Below are 20,530 nucleotides of genomic sequence, written 5' to 3'. Positions count from 1 at the left end.
ATTTAACGACATAAAAGGCATAATCAGAACCTTTGCAGAATATAATTATTTGTTGTAACTGTTCATATCGTACATGTTTCATGTTTTCATGTTGTGCTCTGATTTTCAATGTTCCAGACTTTGTTCCAGTTTAATGGAAAATATCCTCTTTGTTCTCTTGATTCTACTAACCCAATGTCCTGTACAGTGCAGTCATAAAGTATTAGGACAGTAATGTGGTTTTGATGGTTGTGGTCCTCCAGCACATTGGATTTGAAATGAAACAATGACTATTAGGTTAAAGTGTTCGCTTTCAGCTTGAAGAAGGTTTGAGGGTGTTCGCCTTCATATTGGGTGAACAGTGAAGAACTCATTGCCCTTTTACTTTAGGACGATGTAGCAGGACTTTGCCTCAAACAACATTTTTGTATTCTTATGCTAAAAAGCTCACCTTTTTTCTGAGGTTTGCTCATATGAGTAATCCAAGTCAGATTCAACAAACTCTTAACTGCTTGTACTTGTTGCATACAGTCACCAACCGATTCATTAGGTACACCTGTGCAATCTAATTCAATCCAATACAACAGTTCTGCCATAAATTCTACTTTTTTGAAGTTTATACATTTGCAGTTTTTGTTGACATTGTCAAAACGTGATCATTTTATTGTATGTTTATTACTAAGGTTCTATTAAGTGGTGGTGGCGGCGTACTGGCTTACATTCTATTGACTGGTGTTCCTAATATTTTGCTTCCTTCATGTATGTTAATGGAGTGGACAAAATATTAGGACAACCATTCAATATAATGCACCCTAGTACATCACCTTCACCCATTATGACCTCAGTAATAAACATAAAGCAGACAATGTCAACAAAAACTGAAAATGTATAAGCTTCATAAATGTAGAATTTAAAGCAGGGCTGTTGTATTGGATTGCATTAGATTGCACAGGTGTACCTAATAAAGAGGCCAGTGTGTGTGTCTATTGCGTGAGTTAGTTTACTTATAGGTTACAGACGTGTTAAGCAAGGACCTTTTTTAACATCATATACCGTATAATGTTATAAACAAACTGATTAAAATGTTTCTGATAGCACACACCACACCAAAAAGTTAAAAGGCTTTAGTTCAGGTCTAGCAGAGCATCACCATTAAATCCCCTGCTGATGTGTGTGGGTGATAAACTTTAACGATTTATTGATTGCAGGGATTTGGATTTGCTATGAACTGTTAATAGTAATGACATCATGTTAAGTTGTTCCATGACTTTCTGTCCCATAAAATGGATTTCTTACACTTTGTAAACACCTTTAAATGAATGCTTAAAGTCAGCACTTCAGAGCCATTGTTTCATTTCAGTTTAAATGTGGTGCACAGCTAAAGCAACAGCAGTTATATCACTGTTGTAACACTATGTGACTGCGCCTTATCATGAAATGCAGCTGAACTCGTGCTAACGGATCCTTTCTCTTCTCTCCTTTTTTCTTCACAGTGAACTTTGACCACTTCCAGATATTGCGGGCCATCGGGAAAGGAAGCTTCGGAAAGGTAACGCAACCTCCATTTTTCATGCAGGCGGGCGCTTGTGTTCTGCACCTTCAATTACCCAGCACAGTCATTATCTCTGCTAAAGAATCAGAGGAGAGATTACACAGTGGCTCCCATCATATTATAGCTGCTTAAAAGACAAATAATTTTTCTATTTCGGTAATGGTAATAAATACGGCTTATGTAATTCTTTCTGTAAAGTCAGTTAGAGGAGAGCCAATTTACTTTTCATCTCATGTTAGTCAACCTGTTGGGAGTTTTGACCCAACGTCTCCGTTTAATTATAGAGCAGAAATAGTGTGGCTGCATTTGTCATGATGCTCAGTGGTTGTGCTGAATAGAGCTAATGGAAAAAGTGTGTGTGTGTGTGTGTGCGCGTGCGTGCTGTGTATTGTGAAACCAAATTACAGCCTATCTTTTTTAACCTTTTCTCAGGTGCCAATATCATCACTGGCTATTGCTGATAAAACAGATATTTTGGATGAACTCACAGGCCATTTGTTAGTTTAAGAATTGTTTGGTGTTCCTGTTGAATGGCTCCGTGAGACTTCCGTAATGAATTCAGGGCGAGACGTGTGTGTGTGTGTGTGTGTGTGTGTGTCGGGCTCAAGAGATTGGAATAGTTTATCTTCATTTTGAATCCCAAACATCACGGCTAATATTTGTTCATTATACTGGTGTCTGTGCACCGCCTTTGCAAATTCTTTCTGCTTTGCTCTCCTCAAAAAATCTTCTTTTTTATTTTTTTTTAACATGGAAAGTCATTGCCCAATGCTGAATACATTACCATGTGAATTTATGTTAATTTTACTTATTGCTTTGTTCCCTCAAGCTGCTGTCACTTCACTTGAAGGGAATCTGCACTAAGCCAGGAAATACACTCACTACAAGCAGGCCGTGCTACAGAGACCCAAGCAGGGCAGCTCAAATGTTTTTGGCGCATTGGATACTTTATTTACTACAGTCCAGTTTATTTATTGGCAGTATACGCCACTGTGTCACTAAATTCATTCATGTTTTTGGATTTTGAAATTCAAACATAAAGATAGAAAATGGCTTCAAGTGAGAAAAGAATAAGAAAGAAATGGATGCGACGGTAAAGTTTAAACGTAAAGGCCTTCACACGCTATCTTTTCGTCCTTCTTCTTGGGTCAGCGCTCTGGCTGAAGCATCAAACAAGAGAAACCAGCCGCTTCATCCAAGAGGAAGGGAAAATACATGCGGTTCTTGTGTAAGGGATCCAGACTCATAGTTACGCAATATCTGCAGCACAGTCACATACACGCACAGACAAAATACACTCAGATAGTCGGACAGATGCTCGCAGAGACGTCCAGATAAAGTTTGTCCTTTTGTTGGAGGTCATCTAGTCTATGTGTGTTTTGCCCGGTGTGGCCTCGCTCTGTGTTACTGCTGTTTCTGAATACTTAACAGCTTCTCACACACACATACACCAAGACCTGGGTTAGTGTATGTGTGTGTGAGTGGAAATGTCATTGGATTAAGATGTTAATTAATTACAAAATAAAGCACACATACATTTTTTGCCTTATAAATAACAGTTATTAATATTCTATTATTATTTATGCAATGATGGTAACAATCATTTATACTATTTAAATACACTTTAAAAACCAAATCATAAAGAGTGAGTTGTGTGCATGATGAGGGAGATGTTTACCTCACACTGTAGCACTGTGAAATAGGATCTGTATACTCCAGCTTGTGTAAGTGCTCCACGAAAATGGGTTCTTTGTTGTTGTGCAGTACTGTAGGTGTGTGTGTGTTTGTGTGCGTGCGTGATAGTACGCATTCGTGGAAGCGAGAATGCATGTCGCGGCGCTCACTCTCACGCAGCAGGAGGCTGCCAGGTAGCACTTCGGAACTTAGAACAGGGGAAGCCGCCCCCCTCCCCTCCAAAAACTGCTGTCTACAGGCACGACTGACAGCAGCTCTACTCCGCTCTTCATCTCTCTGTCTGTCTTCTCTCTTTCTACCTCTTCTTTTTTTTTTAAATGTACATGCAGTCTTAAGGCAGGTGTCTCTTTCTACCAATCTTCCTCGCTTGTCACGCTGTCAACACAAAAGCTTCTTTCTACGTCTACCCCCGTCTTACAGCCTGTGCAGACTACAAGCATGTCAAAAAAAATGTTCGTATTGTTTTTGTTTTTTTCTGTTGTCGTATAAACGCGGGGGCGTGCATGCTATGCTGAGCTAATCCTGTGGTGCAGTCCACCCACGGCCGAATTAGAGCCTGTGTCAAAATTCTGAAATATATTCTTAACAATGTCCTCTATGTGAAAGCGGTCCGAGTGACCATCACTGACAAAATCAGTTTGCAGGAACGGCTGATTATTTGGGTAAAATGAGGAGTTGTATCTATGATACCTAAATAAGGTAGCAGCCGGCTGTGTTTTCTACTTCAAAAACATATCAAGCACTCAACCAGCTTTTACTTGAGTGCTTATGACTTCGGTCTAAACCCAAGCACGCAGCTGATGTGGGTACAAGGTTTGATTTGCATTTTTAACAGACTTGGCGAGGACAGAAAACGTGATGCCACACGATGCAACATGCTGTTTGGACACAGTGTTCCATGAAATAACAGAATACACCTGCAGCCGCTGGCAAAGCGACTCCGTCATAGTTATAGATGTGCAAACCATAAATATAGGCTCATTAGTAGATTAATCTCTGCCTCTGCTCCTCCTCTGCACTCTAAAAGCCTCATTTAAGCCTTAATAGACTAATAAACAAGAACGAGCATGAGTCAGGTTTTATATCAGCGGATCAGGTCGGGTCCAAAAATTGATTTCAGGACCTGGTTTGTGCTCTGCAGTTAAGCCAAAATGACTTAATTGTCTTGATACATTTTCAAAAACCATGACAGGGGTGCAGATGGATAATGCTTGTTTGTGACATGTCTCTGCTTGCTCACATTTGCATCATTGTGCTACAATTCCCTGTGTTCATCTCTAAGGGCCTCTTGTTTTTGGCTCTAATGAATTTAGCCCGTTGGGACAAGCACAAGCACAGATTTTGAACCAAATTGAGGGTTTGTGCCTACGATATCCAAAATTTCATCCGGAATAGACAAATCACAGCAAAATTTGCAGTGTTTGCTCTCAGCTACACTCAAAAATCTCACACATTCTTCTCATTGTTGTGGTGAAATCATTCATCCTTTTTCCTTCATTTTGATGTATCAGCACAGGTCTTTCTCTCCCTTTTCTTCCCTCTTTTTACACCTACTATTTCTCCCTATCCCCTTCTGTTCCTCTCACAATTCAATTCAAGTGTGTTTTATGGGCACTACAGTAAAGAAAAGCTGTGTTGGCAAAGCAATATAGTATAAGTAAAAAGAGAAAAAGAATGGCATTGATATTGTTTGAATTCCCTCTCTGAGCGCAGTCTCTCTTCACCTGTTTCTCTCATGTTTTTCGGAGCATCTGTCGCCTACCGGTTGGGGTGAAGAGTGATGTCTGCTAGGTGTGATTATTTCCACAGCGGCGGCCCCATATAGCTCATTTGTAACACGCCTGCTACCGGGGCTGGATGGGCCATACGCGGCACCAGAGGAAGGATAATTGCCTGATCCCCTGTTGCTTTCTCTCTCTCTCTCTCTCCTTCACTTGTTCCTCTTCTCTTTTACTCATGTGCATCCCCTTCATCCCCACAGCTCAGGCCGTATTGAAGACAGCCGTTTCCGCCGCAGCACTCATTAAGGCCCGTACCTGGGAGAGCTTTAGCGGGGGAATTGACACTCGAGGGAGATGTGACAGTCATTGGCAGTGACAGCAGTTTAGCGACAGCTCCTTAATGCCAACAGTCAGACGGACAGGTAAACATCCAAACAGCGGGAAGAGAGCGCCGAGGGAGGTCAGAGGTAGCGAGGGAGCTCAGCTGGTGGTTTCCCGCATCCACATCCTCTATTCAGTCCACACACTTCAGTGGGAATAAACCCTCATTAGAACCCAGTGTGATGGAAATGGTGAGACAGGCGATCAGAGACGGGCACAGGAAATAGGTGGGTGTGGAGGAGAGAAGGAGATGATGCACAGAGGGGTGAAAAGGACAGCGAGAGAGGCTGTGGCACCCTCATCATATCAGGGATGGTACCGGGTGTCTGTGGAAAGGTCAGGAGATGATGAAGCCTTTGTTAGCGTTTTCTCTCTCTCGGTTAGCCCTGCAGGGCTCCTGGGCAGCACACAGAGAGTCCTCCCACCTCTAAAGACTCACTCATAAGGACTTCTCCCACACTTTTTTTTTTAACCTTCCAGCTGCAGGTCCCGAAGGGCTCGGACAAGGGTCGGTTTTTGCAGAGTAGAGCTTTGCAAGCGCAGCCCGGCCTCAGCGGTAGCCCTCGGCAACCTGTTAACCTAGAAACGTACAATCTTCCATTACACTACTCCTCCTATAGGTTTTACAGTACAAAGCTCTAAAAAAAAAAAAAGCAGGAGCCATATGGATAAAATAGCTTGAGGACTCAAAAAGCTGTTTGAACACAACACCCAGAGAATTCAGACATCCTGAAATGCCCCATGTTCACTTATTTTGTTTTTAAATGTATTTATAATAAAATGTCTGGTTAGATTTAGAATCCAGAGAAAATAGGCCATTTGGAGGCGTTGCTGTCAACATTCCTGCCAACAAAATATAATATACATGGTTGGGAAACGATGGGAGCGATGATGGGAGCCAGAAAACTGTCATGACTTCTAAAAAACATTTCACCATCTTATTCCATCATCATTCAAATATGCCAAAACATACCTTCACACATAGACTATAATCACACACATTAATCAGCTATGTATCAATATCAGTATTTAAGAATTTCTGCAACTAATGAGGTTCATTTTGGCTTCTGTTCATTATCATCCCAAATATTCTTCTCCTGAAAATACTGCAGAATTTCAGCATTCACACATACCGTGTTATTACTTAGCTCAGTGAGAAAGAGCTGGAGAAAGAGTTTTGTTCCACCTCCACATTTTTGATATCTGAGCAGCTCCACGGAGAATAATTTGCAGAGCTGTGACGAGAGCCACCTTTTTTTTTTCTAGGGATGAGGTGATATTTTCTTAGTTAAAATCTGATACAGGACTATGATGAAAATGACTCATTTAGATGTAAAAGTGAAGATAAGAATTCCATCAACCAACACACTCAATGTCCTTTCATCATCAATGCGGCTGGCCTAAGCTGGATGTTAGGATAGTCGATCACATTCTTTGCCTTTGAAGATGATTTACACTGATATCATTACAGTAGTATCAGTGTTACAGTCATGAATCCTGTACAAATGTATTGATACTTTGATCTATGTGAAATCTGAATAAAAACTTACAGGAGAACCAATTGACTGTTTGCAATTCTCCAATCATAGCTTAGAGTTTAACGTAAACTGCATTCATTAGCATTAGCATCAGCATTTATATCTGGCCAACTAGCTTAATACCCACAGTAGTGAGTGAGACTTAAGCTACTTGCAAGTCAGCTTAGCACCTCATAAACTAACTACATTAGCTTGTGTGGTTACAAGTGATGTTTAAACCCACACATCTACCATGTAGCACTTCCTCTCTGTGTGGAAGCTAGTCCTGGATGCTATCAGAGTTAGGCTATCAGTGTCAGTTTATGAGTTAGCAGTTAATGTTAGCATCTCTGCCATGCTCTGTATTGAAATTGGGGAAGTTTACTCTCCATTAACCACAGCAAACATTACTCTAAATGGTGTTAATTTGTTAATACATTAGTTTGAACTCCTCCTACTAACCTCTTCTCTCATAATGTTGTCTCTTATAATGTATAAAGTTATGCTTAATAGCCAAACAGTCTAATCTGACATTTTTACTTAACCTTTTAATGATAGTAGTAAGCAAGTAGTAATGATAGTAAGCTCTGTACTCATGAATACAAGAACAACTATTTAGTTTTTATTATTAGGCTACTTCCATGTTTTTCACAAGGATTATCAATTAGGGAGGAAGCTGACTTTTTGCCTGGTACATGCTGTTCTCAGCCTTTTAGCAATATATCATTCAGTGTATGTTAGGCATCAAGTGCATACTTAAAACCCCTTAAGTATGCACTTCATGTCCTCTTTTTAGTACAAGTTGAAATTAAAGTCCAAACAAAACAGCATTTCAGAAGTGTCTAACTTGTGTATCAGTTGCAAGCCTTCAAACCATCTGGAGTTCAAAGCAGTACAGCCTAAAAACCAAGATCTGACTGTATAACAGCATTGTTAAATGAGTTCTGCTGTACGGCTCAGAATGCTGGAGAATGGTTGAGAGTGATATAAAAAAGATCAATGCATGTCTCTGGAAGATATGTTGCAGGAAAGATCTTCAGTGAGGACTTGTACAAAAACACAAACTGTCACAGCGTGGTGCTGGAAATTAAACATCTGTGGCACCAATGTCTCGGTCATGTCCTCAGAATGGATCAGGACCGCATTCCTAAAGTAGCCTTGAGATAGACTCCACCTGGAAACAGGAAACGGGGGAGGCCAAAAACAACCTGGCGTAGGACTGTGACCTTGGAAATAATAACTGCTAATCTAAATTGGGGGGGAGGCACAACAGGCTGCACAGGAATAGGACCAGATGGAAGCTAGATAGCTAGTCACAGCATTATATGTTCCACAGGGAACAAAGAGGACTATGCAAGAAAGTAACTTCTGTATTGTGATATATATTCCAAATGAAACAGGATAGACAGGCTGGGCATATCGTTGGGAGGAATTTGATTTGAACATTAAAAATTGGGCATATCATGAATCTTCTAAAAGTTGAAGATTGATTGCTGGTTGGATGGCATGATCTGGTTAGTTGAAATTGGTTGGTTCAAGCTTACGAAAGCACACAGATTTTATTTCACAGGAACAAAACAAGATATGATTATTAGATATTAGATTTTGATCTAAGAATACAAAGAAATTGATTTTTTTCTTTTTTTTTTCTTTTGGCATACACTATATTGTTAAGTAGGTGAACAAAATGACCTCAAAAGGTAAAAAAAAAGGCATTTTTCATTTGATCTCAGCTTTAAAAAAGTCACGTATTAGAAGCCAACTCTTGGTGCTAGCTAACATTGGCTCAATTTTTCTACAGTTTGCCTTTTTAAAAGGATTTTTATTGAATTACAAGAACAGATACAACAACAACTGATACAATCAGTCTGTGTCTCTCTGTGTGAAATCAGAGATATTGTACATTGTTTGATGGTAAGTCCACCATCATTATCTTTGTAAACTGAGTATATTTGCTGTGCAAGAACGGAAAGCTTGACAGGCATTGCAACGGTAATACAGGAGAGCGGGGCTTAGCAAACAATCAATTGTGAACGTCAAAGTGCTTTCACTATTGTCAGTGTTGAGGGGGGGTCCCGCGAGGATATGAATGTAAACCGAGTGACATTCTCTCAGCTCAGAGAACCAAACCTTGGAACAGAGCTGCGAGCTGTCACACACAGGGCTGAAAACACAATGTCAAATCCCTGAAGTTAACAAGACCAGGATGAAGGTAATTGAGCAGGATGTCAATCATCGTAATGGTCAATTTTATCCCTCACTGATTCATATTATGCTTTAATTTTAAAAGAAGACGTGATATATTAAGAAGTTACAGCAGTATTTCCATTCATCACCTTGATGAATATGTATGAGATATTCCACCTTTAATGAAACATGCCGTTACACCTCTGGGGAACCTAAAGAGAATATACTCGAAATAAGCCTTCAGGCACTTTTTGTGCATCTTTAGTCTCCTTTACTTCCTGTGATGCATGTAATCCTCATTACGTCGTCCTTATATTTTCCCCACCTTCATACACGAGTGACTTCAAAGTCCTTCTGTGTGCTTCATGTAAATTGGATGTAAGCACGGTCTCAGGGCAAGTCTTGTCTAAATATTTGTGCTCCGACAACAATTTTCTGCTATTTGGGGTCTTTAGCCAGGAGGCTTTTTGGAAGTTTGATATCAGTTGAATCATGAGCATTATTTTCTTCTCTTTTCAACATGAAAGACAACAATTAGAAGTGTGCGTCACACTGTGAATCACCAATCTGATACTGTTAGGTAGTGGGGCCAATACGGACCATATTTAATGGATTGGGTGTGAGCCATGACATGACTGAGCCACAATAGATACAGTTTTGTCCTATTATTATTCAGTGTTTTATCAGTTACACTCATATCAGTCACAGCAGCCTGCTGAGTCCATTTTTAGCATCACAGCTAGAGTTCAAACCATTAGTTGATAAATCGATCCGAAAATCGATGGGAAACTATTTTGATAATGGTTTCCAGTCACCATTCTAGCAAAAATGACAGCTTCTTATATGTGAAGATTTACTGCTAACTGTTAGTCATTGACAAAACAAAGAATTGAAATAATTATCCACAGATTAATTGAAAGATAATTGCAGCCCTTGTCTTATGTTACCTTACATAGAAAAAATGAACCCATTTAGGTGAAATGCAGTTAGTATTGGATGATACCCCGAGTTGCTTTGTTTTTGTTATGGTCTTTGAAATGTCAGACAAAAAAAAAATCCAATTTCTCACAGAAGAAGTCTTTGAATGTCTTGTGTTTGAACCACAGTCCAAAACCTAAAGATGTTCAGTTAGCTGTTATATAAGAAGAAAAACAAACTCATCATTTAGAAGCTGGAGCAGAGACTGTCTTGTTGTTGAGATAGAAAAAGTCCAATATCGTATCCCTACTTCTTTTTTTGGTTGTTGTTATTTAGTTTAAACATGGAGTCATTGCTCAGACTGTTCAGGCTTTCCCCTTGGTGACAACAAATCCCTGTATCATTTTCAGTACTTTCCAGAGGAGATTGAAGCACTCTCAGGCTGTCAGAGGAATGTATGAGTTAGGCTCTGATGTGTGTCAGCATAAAATGTAATGTAATGTATTTGAGATGATTTTTAAATTTGCAAAGAGAACATCTCCTTTTTTTCTTTTTTGTACTATAGAGATTCACCCAAGTGAGTCTCAGGGAAGTCTGTACCATGACTGTTCTTATTAATGGTCGCGCCTGGCGTAATAGTGCATCCCGGAGCTGTGCAAATGGAGGGCCAGGCTCAGTAAACACTTTCATTTCCTGCAGGCTGACAGCAGCAGCTGCGGAGCAGAAGACATCCAGTGGAATGAACCAAATGAAACAGCAAAGTATTCCTCCTTTTCCCTGGATGACATGTTCATCAGACCCTGAAAGTGCGTTTTTGCCTCGCTCGCCTCTCTCAAAGCACTCCTGCCCAATTGTAACATCGGCTAGATCAAGATTGCGTGCCTGCATGTTTTCAGGTTATCCTGTACTTATGCAACTCTTTTTTCAATCGCTGCTTGCTGACGATGAGCAATGAACCAATCTTACCAGCAGTAAACACATGCTGAAATGGTTCTCTCATATATATATATATAACTCTCTTTCACAAATGTGGCAAAACAGGAGACTGTCCATGTCAGATGTGGAAAGATGAGGTTTAGGTGAGGGGTGGCAACTGGGTAGAGTGTGCAGAAGACAGGACAGCACACAAAAAGTACACTGCAGTTGTAATTTGGTGTTTTTAAGCTTTTCACCAGGAATATTTATAATATTTATTTGACAAATCACAGGAAGTCGTCTCTCCCATTCAGTCAAGCATTCAGGCTATGAATGTAGAAAGAGAACTGGATACAGCATCCCATTTGTTCTTATGAAAGCTACTCAGTGGCACATGAAGCCAAAAATGTTCTTCCAGGTTCTTCTTCTTCCGCTTTGCTTCTGCACCATTGGGCCCATGGAGCAAGTTCTTAGTTCCAGTTTTGGAGGACTCTGGCTAACTTGAATGACAAATAAAAATATCTAATCGTGCAGCTCTTCTGGACTTTAGAAGTGTGATTGGACCAAACGGATTGAATGCTGTTAGTAAAATGAGTCATTTCGCGTAGTTTGTGGCACTCAACGTCTCTTTTACTAAAAGCATCACGTGATGTTGTAATTACATAGTTGGGCCGCTGTGGCAAATTAGCTTCAAAACCTGGCACTCTTCCTGTGGGCTTTGTTCAGGCCCAGTCAAGACAATGGAGCTTAGCTGGTCTGCTGCGTTTATTCATAGCCAGTCGCATGATAGAAGCATCATCAACACGCCCAATCACTCGCTGTGAATTCTTCTTCTGTATTCACATCTGGGCTCAATCAGACATTACATGGACTTTGAACCAGGGAGCTGTCAGGGTAAAGTCCCTTTAATATCCGGTCTGACTGATTCGGACATTGCTGTTCGCACATTACAGCTCCACCTGGTAATGTCCGATAACTTCAGGGTCACAGTGAATGTGTTAGAGGGGCTTGATAATGATGTACAGTAGATTTCCACCGAACTTAAGAGGAGAGACACACACTGGTCTCTCTCTCCCTCCCTCCCCTCCAATTCTATCTTTTCGTGCTTCGCCATGTGTCTCAGTCAGAGGCTTCTGGCCGACTTGGCACTTACCTGACCTAGAAAAACAGAAAATCCGCAGCTTCCTGACTAAGTCCACTAAATTTAACACCCTACCCCTTTTCTCCCTCTCTGCAAGCCTTGTTGTCCCAGGAGCTTTAGACCTTCTGACAACAATTGATAGGACTGCTAACTATAGCAGAAGAGCGGAGGGAGCGAGGAGGAAGAAGAAGGCGGATTGTAAAGGTAAACAACATGTGGGCCAACCCTGGGATTTAACAATGACGCCTCGCTTTGAAGCGCGACATGAAAGAGCTTCTTTTTTTTTAAATTTTATTTTGCGGCTGAGTGATTTGTTCTGCTAATAAGCATTTAATAAGTGCACGTATTCAAGGAGCACATAGCATTGAGATTAAGCAGAGGGAGGTCTGGGTAAGACGGAGAAGAGCTGGAGGCTGAGGCAGATGTCTGGGCTGCTGCAGATCACTTGTTTTAAACATATAAAAGATTTAGAGCGGCAGAAGGGGAATTTGGACTTTTTTATTTGTTGAGCTTCACCTACAGCGCCGGGCACACAAGGACACAGTGTGAGAGAAGCTTCAGGTCAGCCTACTCCGATACCTTTATAGGACTATGATTCCCAGAGATATGATACCCACATAGTACTGATAATCCATGAAAGTGTCCGAGTGGTAAGAGAGTCCGCCCCAAGACCTTGTGTCAACCTTTTGGTCTCACGGTCATTGTCTAATTGTGACCAATGAGGTTGTGGTACTGTAAATACACAGGTGGATAATCCATGACTTTGGGTTTAGGGTCATTTTAAAGCAAACTATCTCTCCACTGATTTAATGTGTCACACTCCATTACCAGTTTATCCACTGAGGCTCTAAAAACAATTTTGTAATGTCTTCTGTGGTTTTTAGGGAGCCTTGGGTCTGGGATTCTAACAAAAGGCGCTATCAAATTGAATTATGGGAAGCATAGGACCCAGTGTTCTTTGACCTTGACTCATTCGGGTCTAAGCACGGCACCAATTTTTAACCACCAAAGTCCTTTTTTAAATATGTCTTTTAAAAGTCCTCTAACATTAATCCTAGTGCAATAGAAAAATAGCTGATGTGCTTTTCTAAAGTTGTTTGACACTGGTTTTATTTGCATTTTCAAGTAGTGCAAAAAAAAAAAAAAAAATGCTATAAACAAAATGTCACAAAGTATAACGGTAACAAACTTGGTGAATAAATGATGACTTCTGATCTTTGTGGAGTGATGAGGAAACTGTAACACTCATTCAATACATGAAACAGAAATGCGATACTTCCATCATGTTTTCTACATTCCCTTTCACCATTTGATGTTCGACTGGCGCTCTTTAATTACATCATCTTGTCGGGCTTTCATCTTCTGCGATAGTTTAATGGTCCCCCAACCAGAACATTAGCACCACCAGCTGTTTATCTTAGTTAACCATCTCCTAATATTCACGTAATGGCAGTGGATGGAAATGTGCATTCGTTTGAATTATCTTTGCTCATTTTCTGGAAATGTGGGAAGCACAATGGTAGTAGCGGTTAGCACTGTCGCCTCATAGCAAGAGGGTTCTGGGTTCAATCCCCATCTGCCTGCTGGGGCCCTTCTATGTGGAGTTGGCATGTTCTCCTAATGGAGTTCTCCCCCAGACTAAAAGTATGCAGGTTAGGTTAACCGGTGACTCTAAATTGCCTGTCGGTGTGAATGTGAGTGTGAATGATTGTCTCTATATATACCCTGTGATTAAGTGGTGACCTGTCCAGGGTGTATCCCACTTCTTGCCCAATGTCAGCTGAGATTGGCTCCAACTCCCCTGCGACTCTCTACATGATAAACTGTAAAAAACCTTACATTAAAAGTATCCTACCATCCTTTTAAGATATAAAGACTCTCAACAATGAAACAACTGAAACAACATTAACTGGAGTGGATGTGTCCTCCCCTCCCTTCATATTACATATTATGCTGCTCTGATGTTGTTTTTATCTACCAGCTCATTTTCTATAGTGAAACTAATCTGAAACACTATCACATTTGCCACGAAAGTTTCTTCATTTTAGTGAGCACATTGTTCTCTTGGATTTCAGTTTCATTTACTGCTGATAAATATCTGCTCAGAAAACAACGTGATTAATTTGCTCATTTGGGGGAGAGTAAATTTGCATTTTGTTCTGTCAGTTACAAGGGGTAAAAAAAGAATAAATTATTCTTGCATATTAATACCTTTAATGGGACAAATAAGGAGATATAATAATAATACAACAATCTAAAACCATACAAGCTTTACTTTTGTGTTGTAATAATATATTAATCTCACCCAGCTTTGTTATTAGATGAAACAAATCATCTTGTATTGCTTCTAAACTAACCATGAGCCCCTTAGGGTCATGCCAAGGTTTACAAGTACAATACAACCCTTTAATTGCTACTCTGCATCACATGCTACACTCTTACCTGTTAGCTCATTGTTCGGCCTAACTGTGAGATAAATGGCTAGAATATATAGGTTGTAGTGTTTAATACCCCTGCCATGATGGATGTCACACATTATTAAAGGATAATAATGAACTTCCCGGATGCCTATTTTGAGCATAGTTTGAGGCCTTGCCTGTAGGCATGTCAGTCTTATTGCTCCAGTTTACTTCCATACATCTTCTTGCATAAATCTGGCACCATAACGCTAAATTGTTAGAAATCTCTTATTTAATAGAAGCGGTAATCAACAAGCTCTTCATCACGGGCTCTTGAACTATTTTTGTTGTAGGACTATTGGCACCCCAAGACCAAATGAGGCTTTAATGAAATTGAACGAAAAAGCATCTGCTGGGTTCAATGAAGTCAGGGAAAAGAATTACCTGCATGACCTAATGGACTGATGTTTTTGAAATTAGTATTCTTCAACACACACCGGTCACTTTCAGAAACTATTTCCTCAACCGCAGTAAATATGATTCTTTTTTTTTTTAGTGGAGAGGATGATGCTCTGCGGATTCATAATCCAATAACCTCCTAAATGAACTTCATCCGCCCATCTAGCAACGGGGTAAAAAGGCTCAAGTCAGAGCTGGATGGAGCATCTCAGTGAAATATATAATTAGCCTCATGATCTGCAGTAGATGGGTCACACTGGCAGATAGGTCACACTGACTCTCAGAGGGATTTATTTTCAAGAATATTCAAGAAGAAGAACCATGTTTTTGTTTGAGATCTTAGACGGAATTGTATATATTTTTTATCTCATATACATTTCAAATTACTGACGCTGCAATAAAGCCCATATACTGTATCTGTATCTATTTTTTGCAACAGTTAATCATCAATTACAGTATTTTTAAATAATCTGTACTCTGTCAGCAGGCTGCATGGTTTGTTGTGCAGTGTCTGACAGACTGTGAATATACTGAATTATTAATGAATTACTGTTCCTTTTTTTTTTTTTTTTTTTTACGGTTTTCTGTTGCTTTTTAAACACGAGTTTACAAGTAGCTGCTCCCATCACAAAGCATGGAAGACCCCGCCTTTGTTATCCTGTAATTGCTGCTCGTATCACCTCATTAGGGACCCGCAAAAGTTTTTTCAAAAATGTGGATAAAAAAACTGTTAGAATTGCGGCACTTTGAACGTGTTGTTCAAAATCTCAGGAACGTGTTTTCTCTGCCTTGCCAGGCGCCCCTGGCTGACACCGCGCAGATTAACTCCAGGAAACAGCCTGCTGAGCTCCTCGTTATTAGTGCTGTTCTCCTTTCTTAGCGCTGATTAAGTAATGATCGTGCTGCAGGAAAAACAAAGTTAGCTTCATGCTCCATAGCTCTAAACTATTAAAAACTTAGAGACGGAGCTGTTGTGATGATAAGGAGGGTTTATTTGAGGATGCTCATGAGACAGACAGGTGCTCACATCTGTGCGCTGTCCTCTGCTTCGAATTCCTCTACATCATGTGACTCCACATTTCTAAAACTGTCCAGAGAGAAATTGATGGGTCTCGCCTTTACGTGTGTGTGTGTGTGTGTTTTTTTGTGTCTACCCCTAAAAAGCTCTCTTTAGCAGAGATAAACAGGTGCTATGTGCAGCTGGTGGTCAGAGATTACAGCCAACGTTGTGACAGCATCTCACCTCGGGCCAGCGCTGTCGTCCCCTCCCACGGCTTGGAGACAAATCTGGAATCCGGAGCCAAGTATAAACCCTGGACACAGCCCTTATGAATGGCCCCCTTTTTTCCACTTGGATTGTATTTGCCCATTTACCGCAACACCATTTGAGTTCCCTGCATGGGACTAGTACAGCCTGACAGCTGCAGCACTGAATGCATTGTCACCTGGACCGTAACAGCCAGTTTTTTTTTTTTACCTTCATGCTCTGTGTAAATACAGCCGGTCAAAACACATTCACTGTTCCTCCTCATCCCTACCTGTCTCCATACATTACTGTATTTAAAAGGTCACAATAAACAAGGGAATACAAGTGAAAGCACCTTAAATATCTTTAGATATTTCTATATTTTTCTTATTGTCAACAAACTCCATGAAAAGACCAGACGACAGATGAGTATTGTCTATATCCTAAGCCTAGTACAGCTTATTCCTCTGTGCCATGGAGCTCCATTGTTGCCCAAAAACTATTAAAAATACATCAGTGAGCCTCACTGTTGCACTGGGTGACATGTTCCCCAGTTTTAAGACATTATGGAGCTTTTTAATGAAAATATATATTTATGAACCATTGGGCTTGGATAGTGTAGTTCCACATACAGGTTAGCAAGTTGGAAAATATAGATTGTTTTTACATGGCTAAGATATAGAATATCTTCTACCTTATCCGTGTGTAGAATTTAGTGGCATCTAGTGAAACAGACTTGACAGAAATGGAACATAGTATTCATTCATTCAGGAATGGGTCCTCTTCCATGGAGCCTGCCATGTTGTACCGCCATGTTTCTACAGTAGCCCAGAACAGACAAACCAAACACTGGCGCTATAGAGGGACCTTTACATTTTTCGCAGCTAACGTAGGTTCTCCTACGTGCTTGGTGTGTATTCATTTGGTTGTAATGTGCAATTGCCACCAAATCTTACACACTGCTCCTTTAAGTTGTTCAGTAGACAGCACAGTGACTTTCTTTTGTTGGAAATTGATTCTGGGTCCAGGTAAGGAAATGCAGAGTCTCGTCTGGTGAATGTGCCAATTTATTAGCCAGCTCAACCAGCGGAGAAAATTTGGCACCATAATCGGGACTCGCCCTTCGCGTCCACCCTTCCTCTTGGAAAATAAAATGACCTTTATCTCTGACAAATATTCAAAGAGAATCTGAATAGCAGGTGTTCCCAAATTAGAATTTAACAATGGAAACCTAGCCAGCAGTGTAATAGACGCTTGGCTCGTGCCGACCATTAGCATTTTGGAGATAATGCTAGAGAATTAATTAGGGACACTTTAGTGTCCATTACTGCTCAGAGACAATCGGTCTCACAAGCCATCACTCTGTCGCTGCATCGGTCCTGAAGCAGCATGTCAAAGCGATCGCCGGAATCTTCCATCTCAACCGATTTCAATCAGGTGAAAATGTGTCCATTCATATGCAAATAGATAGCAAAACATTCAGCCTCACACCTCTTGCCTCAAAATTGTTACTTTTTTCAGCTCCATACTAAACTGGTCTAATGCATTGAATTGCTAATACGCTCTATGAATATATGAATAAATCCTTTTTAAAAGTCATCATTTCACTCCACTGACCGGCTCCTGAGGATTCTAGATAAGACGGAGCTACTCTGAGATGACTGACAGTGCAATATCTGATTGGTTGGGAAATGCTGGGTTTTACATTTTTACACCACTGACCACAATTAATAAAGAGGATCTAAAAATAGCTGTATGTGATGCCATACTCTGTGCTCATAAACACAGAGAATAGTATGGTCAGCAACACTGAAAGACATCTGATCAGGAAAACATGAATCCTTTCAAAATTAAAGTCTCAAGGCAATGCAAACATTAACTTACTGAGACAAAATAACATTTTGAGTGGCAAGCAGCTTAATCAGAATATAGCAACTTTATATTTTATGCTGATTCACCTACTGGTTGCCAATTTGAAATCAGCTTTGAAAAGGGGGTCTCAAATATATCTCTCTCTGCGTTTCAGCTCTTAGTTACTGTAAACAATGTGCAACATTGGCTCATGTATAAAGCTATATTTATCTAACCGCAGTCATATTTAGTCTACAGTGCAAAGCAACAATGAGCTCCAAGATATCTAGTACAAGATGATTAAGTCAGTCATACACAGAGATCCTACATAGGCAGAAATACCTCAAAAGAAATGTACGCTTCACAGGGGTTCAAGCCCTCATGCGGTGCACTCTGCACTTACTAACTGACTAATGAGAAGCACTTTAAAGCTCATGGCTTCAGGCTGACATGTAATCCAACTGTAACTGCTCAGCAAATCACCTAATATCTAACTAATGTACATCAACAAACAAAGAAAAAGAGATATTCTTCTCAGTTTAATCTTCAAAAGAAATGAATGCTTACAGTAATGATGATGACATCATGGCTTATTGAATGGGAGCTGGAAAGGCTTTCTCGCAACATTAATTAAAAGAATAGGATAGCAGGGGTAATAGGAATAATAATAGTTATTTTTTATTTGGCCCAGAGGAGCAAAAGGGGCAGAAGCTTGAGCCACCATGCTCCCATTCAGTGCACACCCCTGCATTTGAATGAATCCTTATGAAAAATTCAAAGAATAATAAAAATGGAAGCTGAAAGATTATGCTAAAAATTGAGAGTATGCTTTTTAAATTATTATTAACATTTTCTAAATTATGCTGTATGGTTTCAGATTCATTTCCTACCTCATGCTCAGTTTCCATTCATTTCATCTTGTTATGACTTCACATACTTGAAATGGATAATCCTCTCCAGTGAACATTCATCTCAAAGTTCTCCACATAACGGAGGTGTGAGCAGGACCATTTCTTAAAAACACTCTCCTCAGGGATGTGTTCAACTTAACAGATCACATCTCTTAGAAAATAGTGTTCTCTAGCAGTAATAAGAAATAACTGCAATATCCACTGAGCTATCCAGATAAGGTGTTGGTTTTCATCAGTCAGTCATAGGCTTCACACTGTACAGAAAATGTACTTTCTGCTTAGTTATGTAACCTTTGGCAAGCTTTACCCAAGAATGTTGCTTATGCTCTCAATAGTGCCTTAAAGAGATTATCCAAAATGTGTCCTGAGCCAGTGAAATGCCAGTTTCTCTAAAAATTGACTGCTTCTTGTTCCCATGCGAAGCCGACATGAAAAATTGCTCAAACGTAAATGGGTTACGGCGCACGTGAGAAAGACGCCTATTTTGTTTTAACAGCGAAAGAAGGATGGGTAAAGGGACTTTTTCGGATTCTTGTTTTGCAAGATTTAAAGGAGTTTATTTAGACTACCTTCTAGCACAGTGCAGATGGTACAGACTGGCCTCGCTGAGAGCAAAGAGAAACTGGGTCTGTGCTGAGCTCAACGAGGGAGCTGGGATAAGGGAGGGCCTGGAGCTGCGTGTTATCGTGCTGAGGGCTAAATAAGAAAGTCTAAAAAAGAGGTATGCTTGAACTGATTGGGAATCTTGGAATCCAATGGGGATTTTTTGATTTAATTAAAAAATGTTAGTGTTGAACATATAAGTTTGACTTTTTCAACATAATGGTATATTTCCTTTTTGGGAAAAGGACAATCGTCATTATAAGTATTTCAACCATTCGTAAATGAAAGTCTGCTGTAACAGATAGTGACAGCAACATTAATAACAATACCTTGTAAAGGTTTATTGATTCTTACCTGAAATCTGATCGAAGGGTTACATGAGAATCAGTTGTCCATTTGTGTATTGTTTGAAGGGGAGAGAGAAAAGGAGGCTGGGGAGGAACACAGGAGGAAAAAACTAAAATCCAGATACACAATCCTCAGGCATAACCCACAGACATAGAACCTGCTACAGAATACATGAACTCAAATACACAAGCAACTCTACAACCTCTCTTATCTGTAGGCTAATAAACAGAAACCCTCTCAATAACTGAGACTGTAAGCTGTGTTAGTTCAGACCCGAATGAAAACAAAGACAGGCTAACTAATAAAGGCAACTTAAATAATATCATTTAAGATAGTCTTTTAAAACTCAAAATGAACCCCATCCCACACAATCCAGTCAAAACAAATAAGGGGAAAAGTCTGAGGGTCTTTGGAGGACTAGTTTAGAATGTCAGCTAGACAAAGACAGTGACAGAATCATGACAGTGAGCTAGTTGTCCAGCTAACTAAGTTACTAGCTACAGCAGTAGCTGAGCATTACTAAACCCAAGCAACGCAACTTCATTAGATTGTATGGTATGACTAGCGCCTAGAGTTCATGGTAACATTAGCTCAATTTGTGACATCAGAAATGGTGCTAAAGTTCATGGCTAGCGGAGTGCTAAGTTCACGAATGGGGCTAAGACTAACCTTTCCTGCTCTTTACTCGTTTTGAGGTAACCCAGAAA

The 20,530-nt window shown here is 40.1% G+C and overlaps 1 protein-coding gene across 2 annotated transcripts in view; it reads left to right on the top strand.

Annotated features, from left to right (window-relative positions):
• Positions 1-20,530, top strand: part of LOC133991981 (serine/threonine-protein kinase 32C-like) — a 74,935-nt gene that overhangs the window by 25,148 nt on the left and 29,257 nt on the right. For both annotated transcript variants that reach the window (XM_062430612.1, XM_062430611.1), the window contains exon 2: positions 1,473-1,528. In XM_062430612.1, the coding sequence (XP_062286596.1) occupies positions 1,473-1,528 (56 nt within the window). The remainder of the gene's footprint in view (positions 1-1,472; positions 1,529-20,530) is intronic.

Source organism: Scomber scombrus, chromosome 12 (genome assembly GCF_963691925.1).
Source record: "Scomber scombrus chromosome 12, fScoSco1.1, whole genome shotgun sequence".
Classification (NCBI taxonomy): Eukaryota; Metazoa; Chordata; class Actinopteri; order Scombriformes; family Scombridae; genus Scomber; species Scomber scombrus.
This window is presented reverse-complemented; position numbering and strand designations above follow the sequence as displayed.